This window comes from Tympanuchus pallidicinctus, unplaced genomic scaffold, assembly GCF_026119805.1.
Source record: "Tympanuchus pallidicinctus isolate F22 unplaced genomic scaffold, pur_lepc_1.0 scaffold1, whole genome shotgun sequence".
NCBI lineage: Eukaryota > Metazoa > Chordata > Aves > Galliformes > Phasianidae > Tympanuchus > Tympanuchus pallidicinctus.
Window position 1 is genome coordinate 7,088,847 of NW_026294618.1, and position 16,580 is coordinate 7,105,426.

General features: G+C 40.6%; 1 protein-coding gene and 1 long non-coding RNA gene across 7 annotated transcripts in view; both read right to left on the bottom strand.

Annotated features, from left to right (window-relative positions):
- Window positions 1-16,580, bottom strand: part of KLHL29 (kelch like family member 29) — a 398,705-nt gene that overhangs the window by 63,043 nt on the left and 319,082 nt on the right. For all 6 annotated transcript variants that reach the window (XM_052688213.1, XM_052688195.1, XM_052688205.1 and 3 more), the window contains one exon: window positions 7,273-7,411. In XM_052688213.1, the coding sequence (XP_052544173.1) occupies window positions 7,273-7,411 (139 nt within the window). The remainder of the gene's footprint in view (window positions 1-7,272; window positions 7,412-16,580) is intronic.
- On the bottom strand, window positions 642-3,690 carry LOC128083656 (uncharacterized). Its single transcript, XR_008208141.1, has 2 exons — window positions 3,446-3,690; window positions 642-2,128 (listed from the first exon to the last, which is right to left on the bottom strand). It is a non-coding gene; the product is annotated as an uncharacterized LOC128083656 (long non-coding RNA).

Genomic DNA, 16,580 nt, shown 5'->3' on the forward strand with positions numbered 1-16,580 from the left:
AAGGTAATTGCATCACATCACATCACCTACAGCCATGGGATACGTGGAAAGGGAATGTTGCTCTTCCACTGCCAGTGCTGGCTGAAGAGATGGGGATTGTACTCTTTAGCCGGGTAAGCTGTGACAGGATGAGAGGTAAATGGCTTTAAGTTACACCAGGGGAGGTTCAGGTTGGATATTTGGAAACATTTCTGCTTGGAAAGAGTGATGATGCAGTGGCACAGCTGCCCAAGGAGGTGGTGGGGTCACTGTCCCTGGAGGTGTCCAAGGAATGTGGAAGATGTGGCACCGAGGGACGTGGTCAATGGGCATGGGGGGATAGGTTGACAGTTGGACTCAGTGAGTTTAGAGGTCTTTTCCAACCTTAATGATTCTATGATTCAGATCCTGCCCTGTCCCTGCTGAACTCTCAGCGCATCAAAGCCCAGTGCTGCACAAGCAAAAAGACAGGATCGGAATCTGACGTGCTCATAACCTGGTCATATTCGTTCACATTCATTACCTCAATCCAGCAGTGGCTAATCCTTGATGATTTAAATAAAAGGAAATGAACGACTGACCCCTGGTGCGACCTGCTAACACGCTGGAGTCAGAGATTTGATTGCTCTTGTTTTCAGGTAAGGTATGCTTTTTGAAGGTACCCAAAATGACAGCTTTCAAGATCACAGTTCTACTTCCTGCACTATGGAAGTTCTTCTCCTTGTCTTTGATCTATTTAGCTTAAACTGGACCTTGTTAGATAACCGTCCCCTTTCACCTCTAAATTTCAACACAGTCAAGCCTAACAGGGCTGCGAGATGTAAGTAAATACAGGTGCTTCACATGCACCAGCATCTTACGAGTGGTTGCATGACAGCTGCATGGCTGTAGATGGGTCTAGCCCAAGTAAGAGAGCTGATTAGTCTGTCATTCCTTGAATAACATTCACAGGATTTGTAGTTGTGTCTGGAAATTATGTGAGTGAGGAGCCCACACTACAGTAAATAGAGATGCTGTCAGTGTGGGAGAGGAGAGAGAGGTTAAGTGATTTCTGCACAGTGCTTGGTGAGCTGCAGCCATTATGAGGCAGAAGCTTCATTACTCTATGGTACTTTCAGGCTTGAAAAGGAGCCCTCTTGTCCTCCTCACTTGGGATTCACTTCTGAGCAAGGCACATGGATCTGTCCCACCTGGCAGAGCCAGCATCCAGCCCAGACCCTTCACCCTCCACACCCAGGGCTGGAAACAGTTGGACTGTAATTCCTTAGCACTGCTGAATATCTCTAAGCTGCAGCTCATTTACGTAGAAGCCCATACATTTTTGCTTGATGAAAACATGTTTTCCAAGGCCCAACAGCTGCAAAATTTGAAACCCAGCAGGCAGCTGTGACATGCGGGTGTAAGTGTGGCTCATGGAAAGGGGGGCACAGAATGCAGAAGCTCTCTCTCTCCCCTGCCTAGATCGCACAGTAATTATCAGTTCCTTGTTTAAAAGAAAATGTCGTCCATAGCATAATTCAAGCCAGCACCCAGGCAGTAAAAGGATGAAGAATATTTTATACTCCCATGCAACCTCCCATTCCTGTAGACTCCTTTAAATGATTTAGCAGAAACCACTGGTGCTCCGTCTACATACGCTATACCTCTCCCGGCATCTGACATAAGCATCATATTTTTAACTCCCTATTTCTCCATTTCCTAAGAAATGTTATAATTTGTTTCCACATTCATTCTGCTCTACGGTGGAGCTGAAGCGTGCAGATGTAGAAATGCTGCCTTCTCTTCTCCTGGAGCTAAAAGCAGGGCTCTTAATAAGCAGGGAAACATGAAGAGGTCACCAAGAGTAGATTTTTCTTTCATCTGCTATTTCTCATTTTGGGCTTTTTACAACGTAAACACAAACCAGACAGTCTGTTTTCCAGACACCTAAATGCTTTTGCAGTTTTGTCAGACTGCTTCAGATGGATAGCGGCAGGTTTCTCTGTCTTGCATCCAAATGCTGCCTCTCCTCACAATGGTGTAAAATGCAGAATGACATCTCTGTCTTCAGTGTAGGTGTGAAGTAAAAGGAATTTGGTCCTTTCACCTTAAATGCTTTATGCCTCCCGCCTTCCTGCTCTGCCTCCAAGTCCTGGGAGTACATACAGCCCTATTTTAGAAAAAAGAAATACTTGCAAAAAGAAGCAAGGTATTGTGGAAAAGCAATTTGGCCACGAACTCACTGGCTCTGCTCCTTAGGAAAAGAAGGATGAACACAGCTTTGCCAGATCACACTGCATCAAAAATGTTTGCTTTATGACTGAAGCTCTTTGTGTATGTGACTTACTGCTCTGCACTAGTGGAATTAGGCACTCAGTATGAGTGCGAGATTAGAAAGCATCGTTAAAAGGCTATCTTGAAAAGATAAAGCTTATGAGGCAAGAGCTGCGCATCTTCAGTAACTGACCACAGAGAAATAAAACTGAAGTCTGCTTACAAAAGCCAGCCTTTTGGCCAAGAAAAGGCTTTCAATGTCAAGTACTTCCTATTATTAATGTAATATTTGGTAGAGGTTCCAGCATTTTGGCTTGGATTAAGGGGAAGAAAACAGCAAATTGAAATGTTCCGGTCTAGCTCTCTTTGGAAATATTAGACATTCCATTTATCCAGCAGCCGTCCTTGTCTGTCCCAAACAAAGATGGAAAAAATGACACATCCTCATAGGATTTTCCATTCCTTCCCTCCTCACAGGACCATGCATCTCCCATTCATTTCTTCTATTACAGGTAGAAAGACACAGAACTTATTCCTCTCCTCTCCCAAACCAAGGAGCTGTAACTACAGCATTGGCTTAAATAAGGAAATTTGAAAGAGGGGCATACAGATACAGACCCTTACTCTCTGATTTTCCTCTCTCTATATAAGCATACATATGTAGCATCCAGACAAACACTATTTCTGGAAGGAATAGCTCATGTGCTTTAGTCAACTGCAATTTAGGTGTCTAGAGTTGGCTGACTGGACTTTCTCTCTGGGCAATAAAAAATGAGCATTTCCAGAAGGTTATCTACTCTATGCTATATCATAAGGTAGGATAAATTGCCTTCTGGACATTCCTGTCTTCCCTCATAACTGCAGAAGAAGGTCAGACAACCAGATGAAGCTGAACCCTTTAAGTAAGCAACATAACACCCACCATAAATTTGTGGTCTAATTAAATTACCTTGGCTCTTTCTTTATCAACAGTAAAGAAGGGTGGTCTCCTCCTTCATATCCTATCTTAGGTACCTATTTTATGGAAAGCTGACTCATTTCTTGGAGTGTCCTGTCTCCCTTTCTGAAGGGAGCAGCAAGAAGAGAGATGGTGAGTACAGACCAATCCTACCTTAGGTACCAACTTCAGGCTTAAACATTGGTGGATTAACAGCAAGAAACAACCACTTCTAATTGCTCCTGACAAAACTCCTATCTGCCCGCATATGGGTACCTCAACCATCAGATAAAGCTCCTTCTTAAAGCCTCCAGAATGCCTTTCGTCATTGTTTGTACTAGGAATTAGACCTTTGTTCTGGGAAGACTGAGTTCTTAAATACCCCAAACACAGGTGTTTGTTAATTAGAGGGCAAACAGACAAATTGGAAGCAACTGTGGTTGATGGTGCACTCAAAACACATAACATGGTATTTAGAGTCCAGATCCCCATTCCAGCTGCTATTTATCACCCACTTTTCCCTAAACATCAACTTCTCTTTGTGCTCTATGGCTGAAGGAGAAAGCAGTAAGGCCACAAGTACTTAACCTCATACCTATTATAAAATAGGCACAAACATTCACAAATATTCAGAAAAAGATTAAACTTAAAAAATGATTGTATGAAGAGAACTAACACTCCTCAAACTGTATAAAACTGTTCTTGACACTTGAAATTACTGCAATATATCCTGCTATAGAGCAGCCTTGAGCATGCACCCATCTTCACGTGCCCCCATGTTTCACCTCTGTTCTTTCCCTGCAGTGAAGTGCAGCAGACATCAGGAACATTTCACACCTGCTGTTCCTAATACCTAGTTTTTTTTTAAGATGACTTTGTACTGAAAAAGACTAAGAGTGTTTTATATGATCTGCTGCTGCTGGAAGGAAGAATATTGGGTACTGGGTTAGGGTTGAGTGCTGTGCAACTCTTAGAGGGGACTGGTTAACCCATTTCCAACATTACAGTGCTGAACTTAGACTGAGGACTGGCTCAAAAGGGCCGTACTTGTCTGTTCCAAGATAAATCATGTGGGAGAACAACTTTTCTGTATTAAGACCAGAATATGAGAAAGTAAGAGATCTCAAGGTGCATTCTCATTGTCAAATTTATTTCATAAATAATCAATAATTCTAGAGTTGTTTTGGTCAATCAAATCTAGTTTCCCACAAGGCATGCTGAAAACAATGCATTTTTTTCCCTACTAATACCACAACTCATCCTTGTCAAACAGTCTTGCTGTTGGGCATGTACCTCTCATTCTATTCTGCTTTTTGTCTATGTTTTGTTTTTTTTAAGGAGGGGATAATTGATCTTATTTGGTTTTGAACATTTCATTTTTATTCTTTTGAGACACCAATTGCTATTCTACTGTCAGATACCAAGTACAACACACAGCTGAATCGATGGCAGAACATGAGGTTAACAGTAACTAGCCCATGGCAAAGAACAGCTGAAGTAAATACTCTCAAAATGTATAATTTTTTTTTTTTCCCTGCATCTCTATATGGATGCACAGAGCGTCTTCATGAATAGATCATCTTCCCACTGAAGTTTCTAGTAATCTACTGGTGCCTCCAGTTGGAACGGCTCCAGAGTTTAACCCTAGCGCTCACTAGCTGAAATGGCTTTTATGTTATATTTAACATAGAGAGATCTCATTTATTCTTCACGAAAAAATGCCATTTGTTGTTTTGATTTCTATAATAATACAAAGAGTGCAATATAAATCACATTAAGCCATAAGTGCCATCTCAAAGGAGCTACTAATAAATATCGGGAGAGGATTCTAGACATGCTGCATTTATAAACATACTGACTCTGTGAACTATAATGATTTTAGATTACTAAGGGCATGATCCTGAAAAGTACTGATCGTCTCTTTCAATGAACGATTTCATTGACTTCATGGGGTTTCTAAAAGGACTAAGCTCTATACCACAAATATCCTCTAGAAAGCAAGTCTTCAGAAATTCCCCTCTGTACTCCTAAGTTTATTGTCTTGCAAAGACACATTTGATCAATTTACAGGTGAATATTTATTTTTCTCACCTGACATTTTTGCAAACTCAACTAGACACCAAGCTGGATTTTTCCCTATTCAAGCATGATCATCAGTAATAAAGGTATTTTTGCCTTGGATACACCTGTGCAACTCCATTAGCCTTCATCAAGGTTACACGTGTACAACTGAGATTATACTCGTACACGGAAGGTAATTGGGATGGAGAGACCTGACTATGGGCACAAATCAACCTCTGCAGTACTTATTGCTGATGATGATGTGAAAGAAAGCAAAAAAATGGTGAGGTTGGCAAATGGGCTAAACCTCTGGCTATTTTTTTCCTGCATCACGTGTGAGCTTTGTGTGAACAACTGACAAGCAAGAATGCTGAAATGTAGGATTTTGCTCTTAGAGTCTCTTTTCAGAGAATTTAATTAATTTTTTGTTTGTTTGTTTGTTTTAAATGAGCGCATACCAAAACAGCTTTAGATGTGAACTATATCTCCATTTGGTAAGGAAATAATACAGCAGCAATGTTTCTCTAAAAATAGATGCTGCCTGGTGATTTATGCACACAAGCAGATGTCTTTGCAGGCAAATGCAGATGACGGTCTTTGGCCAGTCAGTTTTTATATTTCTCTAAGTTGATTATGAGAAGATCTTCATTCCCTCCAGACTCTACACCTTGTCACCCTAAAAGCATATTCTCCAGACTTTACTATTAAATGATAATGAGCAGACAGAGAGAAAGGACAGGAGAGATCTGTCTGTAGCTACAGCTAGCAATCATTAGATTTACAGAGGGGAAAAGACATGCTTCCTAGGCCAACATATTTTTTATGAATAATTGATAAGGCAGTCAGCACAGTTATATCATAGAAGTGTAATATATATCCATAATTATAAAACCAGCTTTGTGCAAAAGGACATGATACACTGAAAGGAGATACCAGCCAATATGCCATCCTGAAATAAAATACAGTCACTATTGTGTTAGTTGGCGAAATTTAAATACAGGATTTGAAGCAAGCAAAATGTTCTTTAATCCCATTTTTTAGCACAGTCCAGGCTCAGTCTGCTCAGGAAAATACTGCAAGGCAAAATCAGCAGCTGCATTAATTTGCTGATGATTGAGAGAAAAATGAAAGTTATCCTCGTGGTTTTTTTTCTCCCTACTTGCTACTCTAACTTACTAATAATATGAGAGTGCCAATTTATTCCTATGCAAGTATATGAAGCATACAAATTGAAAAATCAATGTAATGGAAAAAAAAGATTATCATGCACTGTTTAGAATCAATCAGCTAGAAACAGAGGGGGGAAAATGTGAAGGCGGAGACCTGATGTTTAGAAAATGTATGTATTGCACCTACCCAAAGCCAAGTGTTTGTGGCAAACAACTATGCTTTGTCTAATATGCAGACTGAGCTATATTTTGACCAGGAAAAAAAAAAAAGTCTTATTTCCAATCTTTTCTACAGAGAAATTCATCAGTTGTTTTTAATTCTCTCAAAAATCCCTGGATAATAAAAATAACAATCCCTTTGCCCATAAAAGGCACGCAAAAGCATGTTAACAAAGATTTCAGGGTGAAGGGATCAAGCTCATCAAAATCCTCTATTAGCACGACGTCTCAGCATCGTTCCCCAGAATGCTGACAGCTCAGTGTAGCTTGAAGGATAAACTTCTGTCAGATGTGATGGAGTCCCTTGAAAGCATGGACAGCGATAGTGTTTAGTCGGAGCCTATCAGCAGATCAGCTACTGAATTGCTATTAGCAGATCAGTTTAATCTTAGATCTCTCAGTAGTGGAACACTCTCTTCGGCCAAAACAGGCCTCTACTGATCAGAAATAATTACACTGTACGAGTCAGATGTGTAACAAATGGATCTGAGTCTCAGTTTGGAAATACATTCAGAGGAAGTGGAAAGAATGGCTACTGGCTCTGTGACAGGAGATTCAATCTTCATAAACCTGCAAGAGAGGGGAGGAAAAAAAAGCGACACAAATGCGCCCTACAAAAGAACAGAGCAGATCACAGCTGGAAGGAAGGCAAACCTTTTAATCAGGTCCTTGAAATACAAGCTGCAGGAAGCTAGAACATTTTGGTGGACTTCAAACTCTTTGCCTTCAACAATAATTTTCAGGTCTGTAAACTCTTTCGCTCTGCGTTGCTGGTTCAACTCCTTCAACATTTCTGCAGAACAGAGAAGACAGACAGTGCCAGGGTTCCCATTAAGAGTTTTTTATTTTTACTTTTTACTTTTCAATTTTTTTTTTTTTTTTTTTTTTTTTGTAAAGAAGTAGAGAAACAGGAAATAACTGATATTTTTGTTGGTAAGATTGGCTCAACACAGACAGTCAGAAGTTACAAGCATAACATATTAAAAAAATTAAAAAAAAGGAAAAAGAAAAAGCAGGAACCAGTAGGTCTAAACAACGGAAACATATAGAGAAAAAAAAGCAAAAACAATCCTGAATTTGGAAAGGTTACAATGAAAACAAAATATTTAAGCATCAGCAAATCAGAAACACAGAGAATGCAATATCACAGAAAAGTTAAAATAATTTGTTATAATAAAAATCAAGAGTTAATGAATTTCTATCCAAATGCAAATAAGCTTTGAACATACTAGAATAATATTAGTAAAAATATGGTATGATGTAATATGAACTGGATATGGGTCAAAATAATAAAACCACAAGACCTGCAAAAATAACTTAGCCTTAACATAGTAAAATTGTGTTAAGCCTCTCAGTTAACAGAGTAAAATAGTACTTATAAATAATATATAGATTAAATTGCATACACAATTAAATGAATTATCAATACATCTTGGAATATACCTCAGCTCTATAGATTACAATATATACATATCAGAATTAGTTTAAAAGCATCCTTATGATAAAAAATAACCTCACACAGAGAATAAATTACTGCCTTCTATAGTAATTCCCATTTTTTGCACTCCAAGGATTTTTACCATCGCAGCATTTTTATTTTTTGCCTTCAATGGCTTCATTTACAGCAACAATCAACTTTCACACATCATGAAAGAATTGTAATGATTAAAATAACCTATGAAAGTGTTTCCATCCTGCAATAAAGCACCTACCTTGCTTGATGCCTCCTTTTATAAAGCCTAGTGGTACTAACGGAATGGAATGACAGCATGCCACATCTCCATGTGTGGATGTGAACTGCTGAGCAACCTACATGTTTTATAAACCAGTTGAACTTTTAAGGGTAAGCCTTCCCTCCAACTCTGTGGGCCAAAGTGGCTATCAAGATGAATAATATACTTTTCACCTAGGCAATAGTCTGGCTGTTCAAAAGCCGGTGATCAAGATGATAAAAGAGCTGATTTTAAATACTAAAGAGTTTTGGTTTTATTTTGTTTGCAATAGGTCAAGGTTCTCATTTTCTCACTGTAACATCCTAAGCACATCCTTCTTCAGACAGATCTGTAAATCAACATTTCTTTACATGGAATCCAAAGTTAAAAGGAGCTGGCATGTGTTACTAGAATTAAGTTTAAAGCCACTGTGTCAGGTTTGGGCACTGTGCTGCCAAAGCATTGCCAAATGGCCTTATGAAATAGGGACCCAAATAATCTTTGTGCTCTCCTGTCCCCCAGTGAAACTCCACAAGAGAGAAACACCAGAGGTTAAACAACACAAAACATACAAATGTAAACTGCTGTGTCAAAACAAATAGAAGTTCTCCCAAGCCCCAACATCTGTAGCGCACATTTTTCAGGCCTAAGTAAATAAATGTCACCTTGCACATTTATGTCTATTTAATGGAAACACAGTAGTGTCTGAAAGGCTAATTATTCTGTGCTGAAATGGGTCAGTGCTCTCCAGAGAGCAAGCAGATCATTAGAGAGGGCACGGAAGTAACAGCAGGTTGTGTCAGATCTATAATAGAGGAAAATAAACCACTCTGTCCTGTGGGTGCTATAGCAGGGGCTATTTTTAAGGGATTTATCTCAGCTGAAGCACAACGACGCAGGCCCTAGTGAAGGACCACGGATACTCTGGGTGTTTTGCCTGATTTAGAGCCCAAGTAACTAACGCCTTTGGTTTCACAGGAATGGCATTATGTCTTTTCTCTGTTGCTGTCCTTCATTCAGCTGGGACGGAGTTGATTCTACCTCCTTAATGTCTGATACTGGGCTATGTTGAATTTTAGGAGAAAAACTGTATTGATATCACACCAACATTTCAGTCGCTGTGCTACCTGTTGGGTTAAACCCTGACGGCTGCATATTTTTTGGTGGATTGTAGAGGAGGTAAGTTTCTGTTCCTTTTCACGTACAAAAGACTCTTTTCCCTTGGCCCACGTTCCCACTTTCACTTGGAGTACCCATGTTTTCCTCTGGACCAACTTGCTACCATTTCACGCCTTAAAGAAAGTTACTTTCCCCTTTCAACTTTCCGACAGCCTCTCATATCCTCTACTCAATTTCACGTGTGTTTTCTGTTTTTTCTGTCATTTCCTTTTCAAATTTGCCTACCTACTGTCCTCCACCCACAACAATGGCATTTTTCCTATGTTCCCCTTCAAGCTCCTTCTCTTTAGTATCTGTGGCAGCCACTTACAATCTTCCCTGCAGAAGTCTTTCAAGACAAAGGCAACCAAGACTAAGTCACCCAAGTTCAAGATTGTATGTACACTTACACAAGAGGTCATTCTACATCTCACCTCATTCCATTTTCTCCTTATAAAGCTGACGATCACTTACTTTTAGTGTTCAAAGACACAACTGCATAGCAACCACACAAATGGATCCTGTGCTCTGAGAGAGAAGACGAAATAGGGTTTACTTTCATTCTGACTCGGCTGGGTTTTTTTGGAGGGTGGGCTCAGGGTGAGCAGGTGGTACAGACCATCCTTAACATCAAGACTGTGGTCAAGATGGCTGAATAATGAGAGCTGAAGTTCAGCCTCTCAGTGATGGAAGCTCTCTGTGCTATCTGCTGTAAGTGTGTGAGCCGACTGGAACGTCTAAGCCCTCAGACAGCTCCCCAGGAAACAGACTCATTACTTGGACTTTGCTGAACACCCTTTAATTACATCCAGTCCTGCAGTTCCTGGTCCCAGTTTCTGTTTACATACTTTCCACACTCCAGTGTGTTTTACGCCACATGCATTCATTAAAGGATGCAAAGCACAAAACACAGGTCTGGAACAGCTGTGCCATTTGGCTCATAAGAAAGAAATCAGAACAAGCCCTAATCAGAATTTGGAGCTCCCTTTTCCCATTTGGAGGACCTAATTCCTTCCTTTGCCCCAGACTTGTCATGCTGCCCTCTACAGAGCTGACTACACACAGTCCCATGTTTTGCAGTTCAGTTTCTGAACCATACAGAGAAGAGGCAGGTGGAGAGGAGAAGGAAGTCAGGAGACTGCATTGATTCATCGATCTTCCTAGCCGAGGCCCCTTTGTATTGCTAAATAACTAGCAGGCATTAGTATTGGACACAAGGTTATATCAGAATGGGCCCTCATTCTCAGAGTGTTTGTAATGCTCACACTGTGCTTAGCCAGGCATTAATGATTTATGAGGGCTCAGGATGAGCTGCAAAACAAATTTCTTCACCAGGTAATAATGCCTGCCGATGAGTTGTAAAAGGAGAAACAACACAGTGCAGTCCTGGCAGTGAAAAACGATCCCAACCATCTCATGCTGGTCTTTCTTCTGGGCTCCTCCTCATTTCCAGCTTTTTCTCCAAGACATGGAATTCCCTGAAAGACTCAGAAAGGGATATGCTGGCTATTTCCTATTGTTTATTCCCCTGGTCTATTTGTTCATACAGAGGTTTTACTGTTCGTCTGCTTTTTGTCTCATTTGATTTCTTTTTTTAAAACAGATACAGATAAAAACGGAGTGTAATGACTGTTAGGGGTGTCAGTAGAGTGGGAACTCCTGTTCTCTCTTCCCAGAACATCACAGGAAATACCCACATGTCCATAATAAGGAAGGAATAGGAAAGAATCCTCCTTCCTCCTCCCGGGTTCATACAAGCTCTGGGACCTCAGAAACCAAGCCAGTCCTTTCTATCCATCACTGCTGATGCTCAATCATTCTCAAAGACTAGCTGAATGTTTTCCTCATAAAGAAGTACATAATAGGCACCAGCATGTTATTCCATAATTATAAGAGGCATATTGCTGAAGGACCTGAAAGGGACTTGACCTGAAACCTGCAGCTGAACATCTCTGTGGAGCTTGAGAAAGGAAGCACTCGCTATATTGCCATTTCAGCCTTCATTTCATTGCCTGGGGGCACTTTAACATAATTATATTGAGAGTCCCAGAGACAATATGGATCAGGAGGTACAAGTGACTTTCCTCACGTCACCAACGGAGAAGGAAGAGCTCAGATGCTTTGATTCCTGGTCCCCAGCTCCACCCACTGCACTACATTATCTTCCCTTTAATTAATGGACAAATCACAACTGAAGAGCCCATAAGCCTTGGATCATATGTAGGACCAAGAACAACTGCGTAATTGTATAGATGAAGTAATGGGAACAGAAATGATATAATAAATCTTATTTTTTTAATTACTTATGATTGGATGTAAAAAGGAAAAAGGAACTTATTCCCCAAGTTTATTTATTCAGTATTTCACGCACTTTGGAGACTGGACGCCCAGTCAAAGATTCTCTCCAATGCACACTCCTGTGGCACAGTGGAAGCTCTTGAGTTTCTTTCCATTTTTAATGAAAAAAAATTTATTTCAGCTTAAATTTGGACAGATGAGGTTTAAAGGGGGGGACAGCAAGCAAGAGCTAAATTGTAAAGAACTCTGAAATATGGAAGAACATTTCTTACAAGTAATGTTTATAAAAAGTTGTTGGGAAAAAAACGAACCTGTTATAAAACAGCAAATGGTAATTGGTGAAACATCACTAATTATTCCTGAGAAGAACATGCAAGTGCTTACCCATGCTTTCATGATTGGTACAGAAAACGGGGGGGTGGTGGTGGAGGGGTGGGGGCAAGAAAAGTTACCTGAAAGAAAATCCAATTACTTTCTTGCCTTAACAACTAGGGAGATTAATTCCCAAGGTTATGTTATAAAGTTATAGTTACGAAAAAGCAGCATTTTAACCATTCAGTGCCAGCACTGCAAACACTTGCACATTCTGATAGATGGTGGTATTTTAAAAGCCACAAGAAATTGTGTGATAACACAAAATATCTAGCTGTCAAATGGGGGTTATGAGTCATGGGTACCACAGTGAACCTGCCTTACTGAACGCCACAAGAACTCATGATTCTCTAGTGATTTTCAGAAGTTTCTCTTTCTCCCCACTGCAACACCCAAAGCCTAATGCGGGCCGAAATTAGATGCTCCATTTACCCTTGCTATGTAGCTTGAAGCAGCTGCAGAGAGGCAGTAACCAAATGCCTTGTTGCATTGTCAGACCAGTCTGATAAGGTTACACATTAGTACTTCGCTCTGCAGCAGCTGAGGCTGTTGTCTGCTCTACTGAGGCATCTTGACACTGCAAACTCAGCCACAAGTGATCAACATTCTTTTGAGACTCCAGCAATTATTGGGCAGGGACGCAGTTGTTTCCTGGTTGACAAATATCCTATTGGTAAAATTATCCTCCATGCAGTGTAAAGACAAGCAAACATCTCTGGAGAAAAGCTTTTAAACTTGGGACTGAGAACAAGACATAGGTCTCTTATTTTATTACTATTATTTTTCATCTGAAAGGGAATAGCAACAGAGAAAAAGGGGAATCACAGAAACATTAAGATTGGAAAAGACCTCCAAGATCATATAGTCCAACCATCTACCTATCGCAGTGTTGTCCACTAAACTATATTCCTTAGGACCACGTTCACACGTTTCTTGAACACCTTCAGGGACAGTGACTCAACCATCTCTCTCTGGGCAGCCCGTTCCAGTGCCTGATCACTCTTTTGGAGAAGTTTATCCTAATATCCAACCCGAACCTCTCTTGAAGCCAGGTGGGAATCAAATGAAGATGTCTCAGATACCACCCCATCATTTTGAGATTCCTTCCTAAACCCTAAAGCTGTATTGTCTTCTCCCCTGGAATTACTAAGGGAGGTTAGATAACCTGAGAACCGCTCATTGATTTTTTCACAGAAGGTGAGAAGTAACCTGTTACAGATAAACAGTTCCTCCTTTTTTTTCCAATAGAACTCAACTGCAATTGAACTCTGTCAAGGGCAGAAGGTGAGGTGGCACAACAAAGCTGACTCCCCTGCATAGGGTCATTTCTTAGAGAGGGGGGGAGCTGATGAATGGGGAGCTCTTTCATCCTGCATTGTGATGAAGTGCAACGACAGAAAATGACTTGGCTCTGTCCTCCTCTCCCGGTCTCTGTTGATTATGGGTTTTTTTCTCGGGATGCCAGCCTCCTCCAAAGGCCCCCAAAAGCAACTGACCACTTGTGGCTCTATCCTGAACGCGATGTGTTCTGAAGCCCTTAAGGCAGATGAAATAATGAACTGGTAAGTGCTTAACATGGACAACAGGAGCACTACACCCCCGAGCAAAGGTTCAGTAAGACTGTGCCCTTCAGTCTCTGCATCCCAACTGCACTCCCTCTGAAGATAGGACGTAGGCTGATAAAGAGGTATCCTTGCTGGTACAGCTACACCAATCCTGAAATAAGCCTACAAGAGTCGTCTTCTGATGAGTTCTGTTGGCACGGAAATGCAAGGCATGACTTTTTTCTACTCCAGAAACATCTATGGCAGCGGGACTTTATAGCACAGACCAACCTATCTGTATTTTACTGACACTTTTGCACACCTCTGCTATGAAAGAAAACAGGAACAGATGCTAGAGATTGGGAAAACATTTTAAATTCCATACTGAACAACACATATGAGGCTGCATATGATAATTCTGCTCAAAGAATTGTTGGCAGTGAGGTGCCCTGCTGGGCTAAATAATTTTTCACTGTTCACATTGACGAACTTTTCACACCTTATTGCAATGAAAAAGGGTCATCAAAATCAGCTGCAATGTTTACTCACTTGAGGAAGATAACTACAACTCTATGTGTAAATGGAGCCGTTATAAATGTACTAGAAACCTAGGGAAGTCACAGCACCATGTTTTGAAAACAATTTTCAGGCTATTATCGTCACTAGAACTGACATTAGGAGGTGCCTCAAGGATGTCCTCACACATTACGGAGTTGATATTTTCAATGTTAGACTACAGAACTATTTCAACACATTTTCTGTTTATATTGAGTTGGATGACACCCCTAATTTTTCAAAGATGTACCTTAAAAGCAACATTGGAGAGATTCTGATACCGGAGCTTGCACATAAAAATGACCAAAAAGAATAAGTTTGGGGTCTATAAAAAAATCTTGGCATTCTGACTTATAAGGTGAACTCTTCTATGGTACCCATGCCCACTAATTTATAGTCGTATGGGGTTACAAGTGAAACACTGAGCATGTGTGACTGGCTTTGAAAATGAACTGCATTTACACTATATATCTGGATGCACAGGAAGAATGAGAAAAAAAATAAATAAAAATTGAGACCATCAGATTTGTTCCCCAACACAGACCGTGATCCATGCAAGCAGAAGCAGCAAGACCAAATGATCCAGCACAAAAGCACCCACTGGCATGCTGAGATGAAGATGGAGCTTCCTGTAACAGGATCTGCTGTTTTTTTCAGGATTCACCTCTGATCAAATAGAAAGTTGGCTGCAGCCTGTTCTATATTGGCCTGTTCTACATTGGCCAAGGCAACAAACCCCAGAGGCTCCCAGCAAATTGCCAGCCTGGCCCCCTGTTCCGTATATAACATGCCACTATTTCAGTTAGCACTGTAACTTGATTTCCAGGCAGACAATAATTTTCTCTGGAGACAAAATAAGAGGGAGAGAGACAGACAGAAAGAGAATGAAAAAAAAACCCTGTGAGTGCTGGAAACACAGAATAGCCCAGATTCAAAGAGAAATTTAGTTCTGATTGTTTTATTTACCAGCAGACAGCCTTGAATATCAATACACGCTTAAGGGATAGCTAAAATATTTATTACTATGTGATTTGGGCTGGATTCAGTATTACCCTAATTGCTTGTAGCAGAAGACTAGCAGATAGCTTTTAGACCTTTTTGATCTCTTTATGTAGTGCAAGGCATTAGCTAAATGTTTCCTCATTTTGAAGGCTTTGAACAAGAAGCACCCATCTGTGAAACCAACAGCGTAATCAACGCTGCTGACATGTCAGCAGCAGTCAGGGGCTGACCAGTGCTGGTGGTGGAAGAAAAGCTGTGCATTGTGTGCTACCAGCAATCAGGGGTGTAGGAACAGCAAGCAGACACAAGGCTCCTTTCCCCAAATAAGAAAAGATGACGGCTTTCTGAAAATAAATCAGTGATGCACGCAGTACAAATTGCAAACATTACTGAGGAGTAAGACAATAAACACAACTGTAAGGCACAGCACCTGACAATCAAGGATTTCAAAGCTCTTAACATACATTAATTAAATAGCATTTGTGACCTCTGCCCATCGCAAAGGCAGCGCTGCCTATTTCAACTGAGTAGGGCTTATTTTTTCTTACATATTTATAATTAACACAGTGCTTTGAAATACACCCATCTTCCCTGATCAGTGGCAAAACACTTATCCAGTATTTCACACTACAGCAGTATATAGATACTCAGTGAAAGCAAATAATGAAAGCATAGACCTTCGGTACAGGGATCCCACCCTCTGAAGAGATTTTATACATCATCTAAAGATAACAAAGTAGAATTGGGTGTATGTTATGCACTGGGTTAAATGCATGTGACAGCACCTCTTGGTCTAGTGGGCATCTCATACATAGAGAAGTGCTCTTTTATACAGACTGCCTGCATAGTGACTCCCGGTGATTCATTGCACTATCAGAATAGACAGCTGTAATCAAATGATGCTAAATAAAAAAAAAAATGAAAACACTGCCAGACCCTCCCTCAGGTACTCCGGAATGGAACAACTTTGCTCCACCGATCGGTTCTATGCTCTACAGCTTCAGCTTGTAGCAGTGCTGCACTCGTGGTCACCAAGGTTGTGATAATAATGGTTAAAAACAGGGCTGCTTACTTACCTCATTAATAGAAATGGCAACAGGTTTGGAGACATACAAATGATCTTTTTGTGCCCCATGAGCTGGGGCAGGATTGCAGAGATCTGAAGGCACAATACGTTGGGAGTGGAGGCAAAGGAAAGCTGCAGAAATGAGCAGCTCACAGAAACAGCCCTCTGGTTTTTCTGTGTTGTTAGCTTTAGGAACATGGTACAATATGGTAAAAACCTCGTATTTGTCAGATTCTCTTCAAACATCTCCCTACT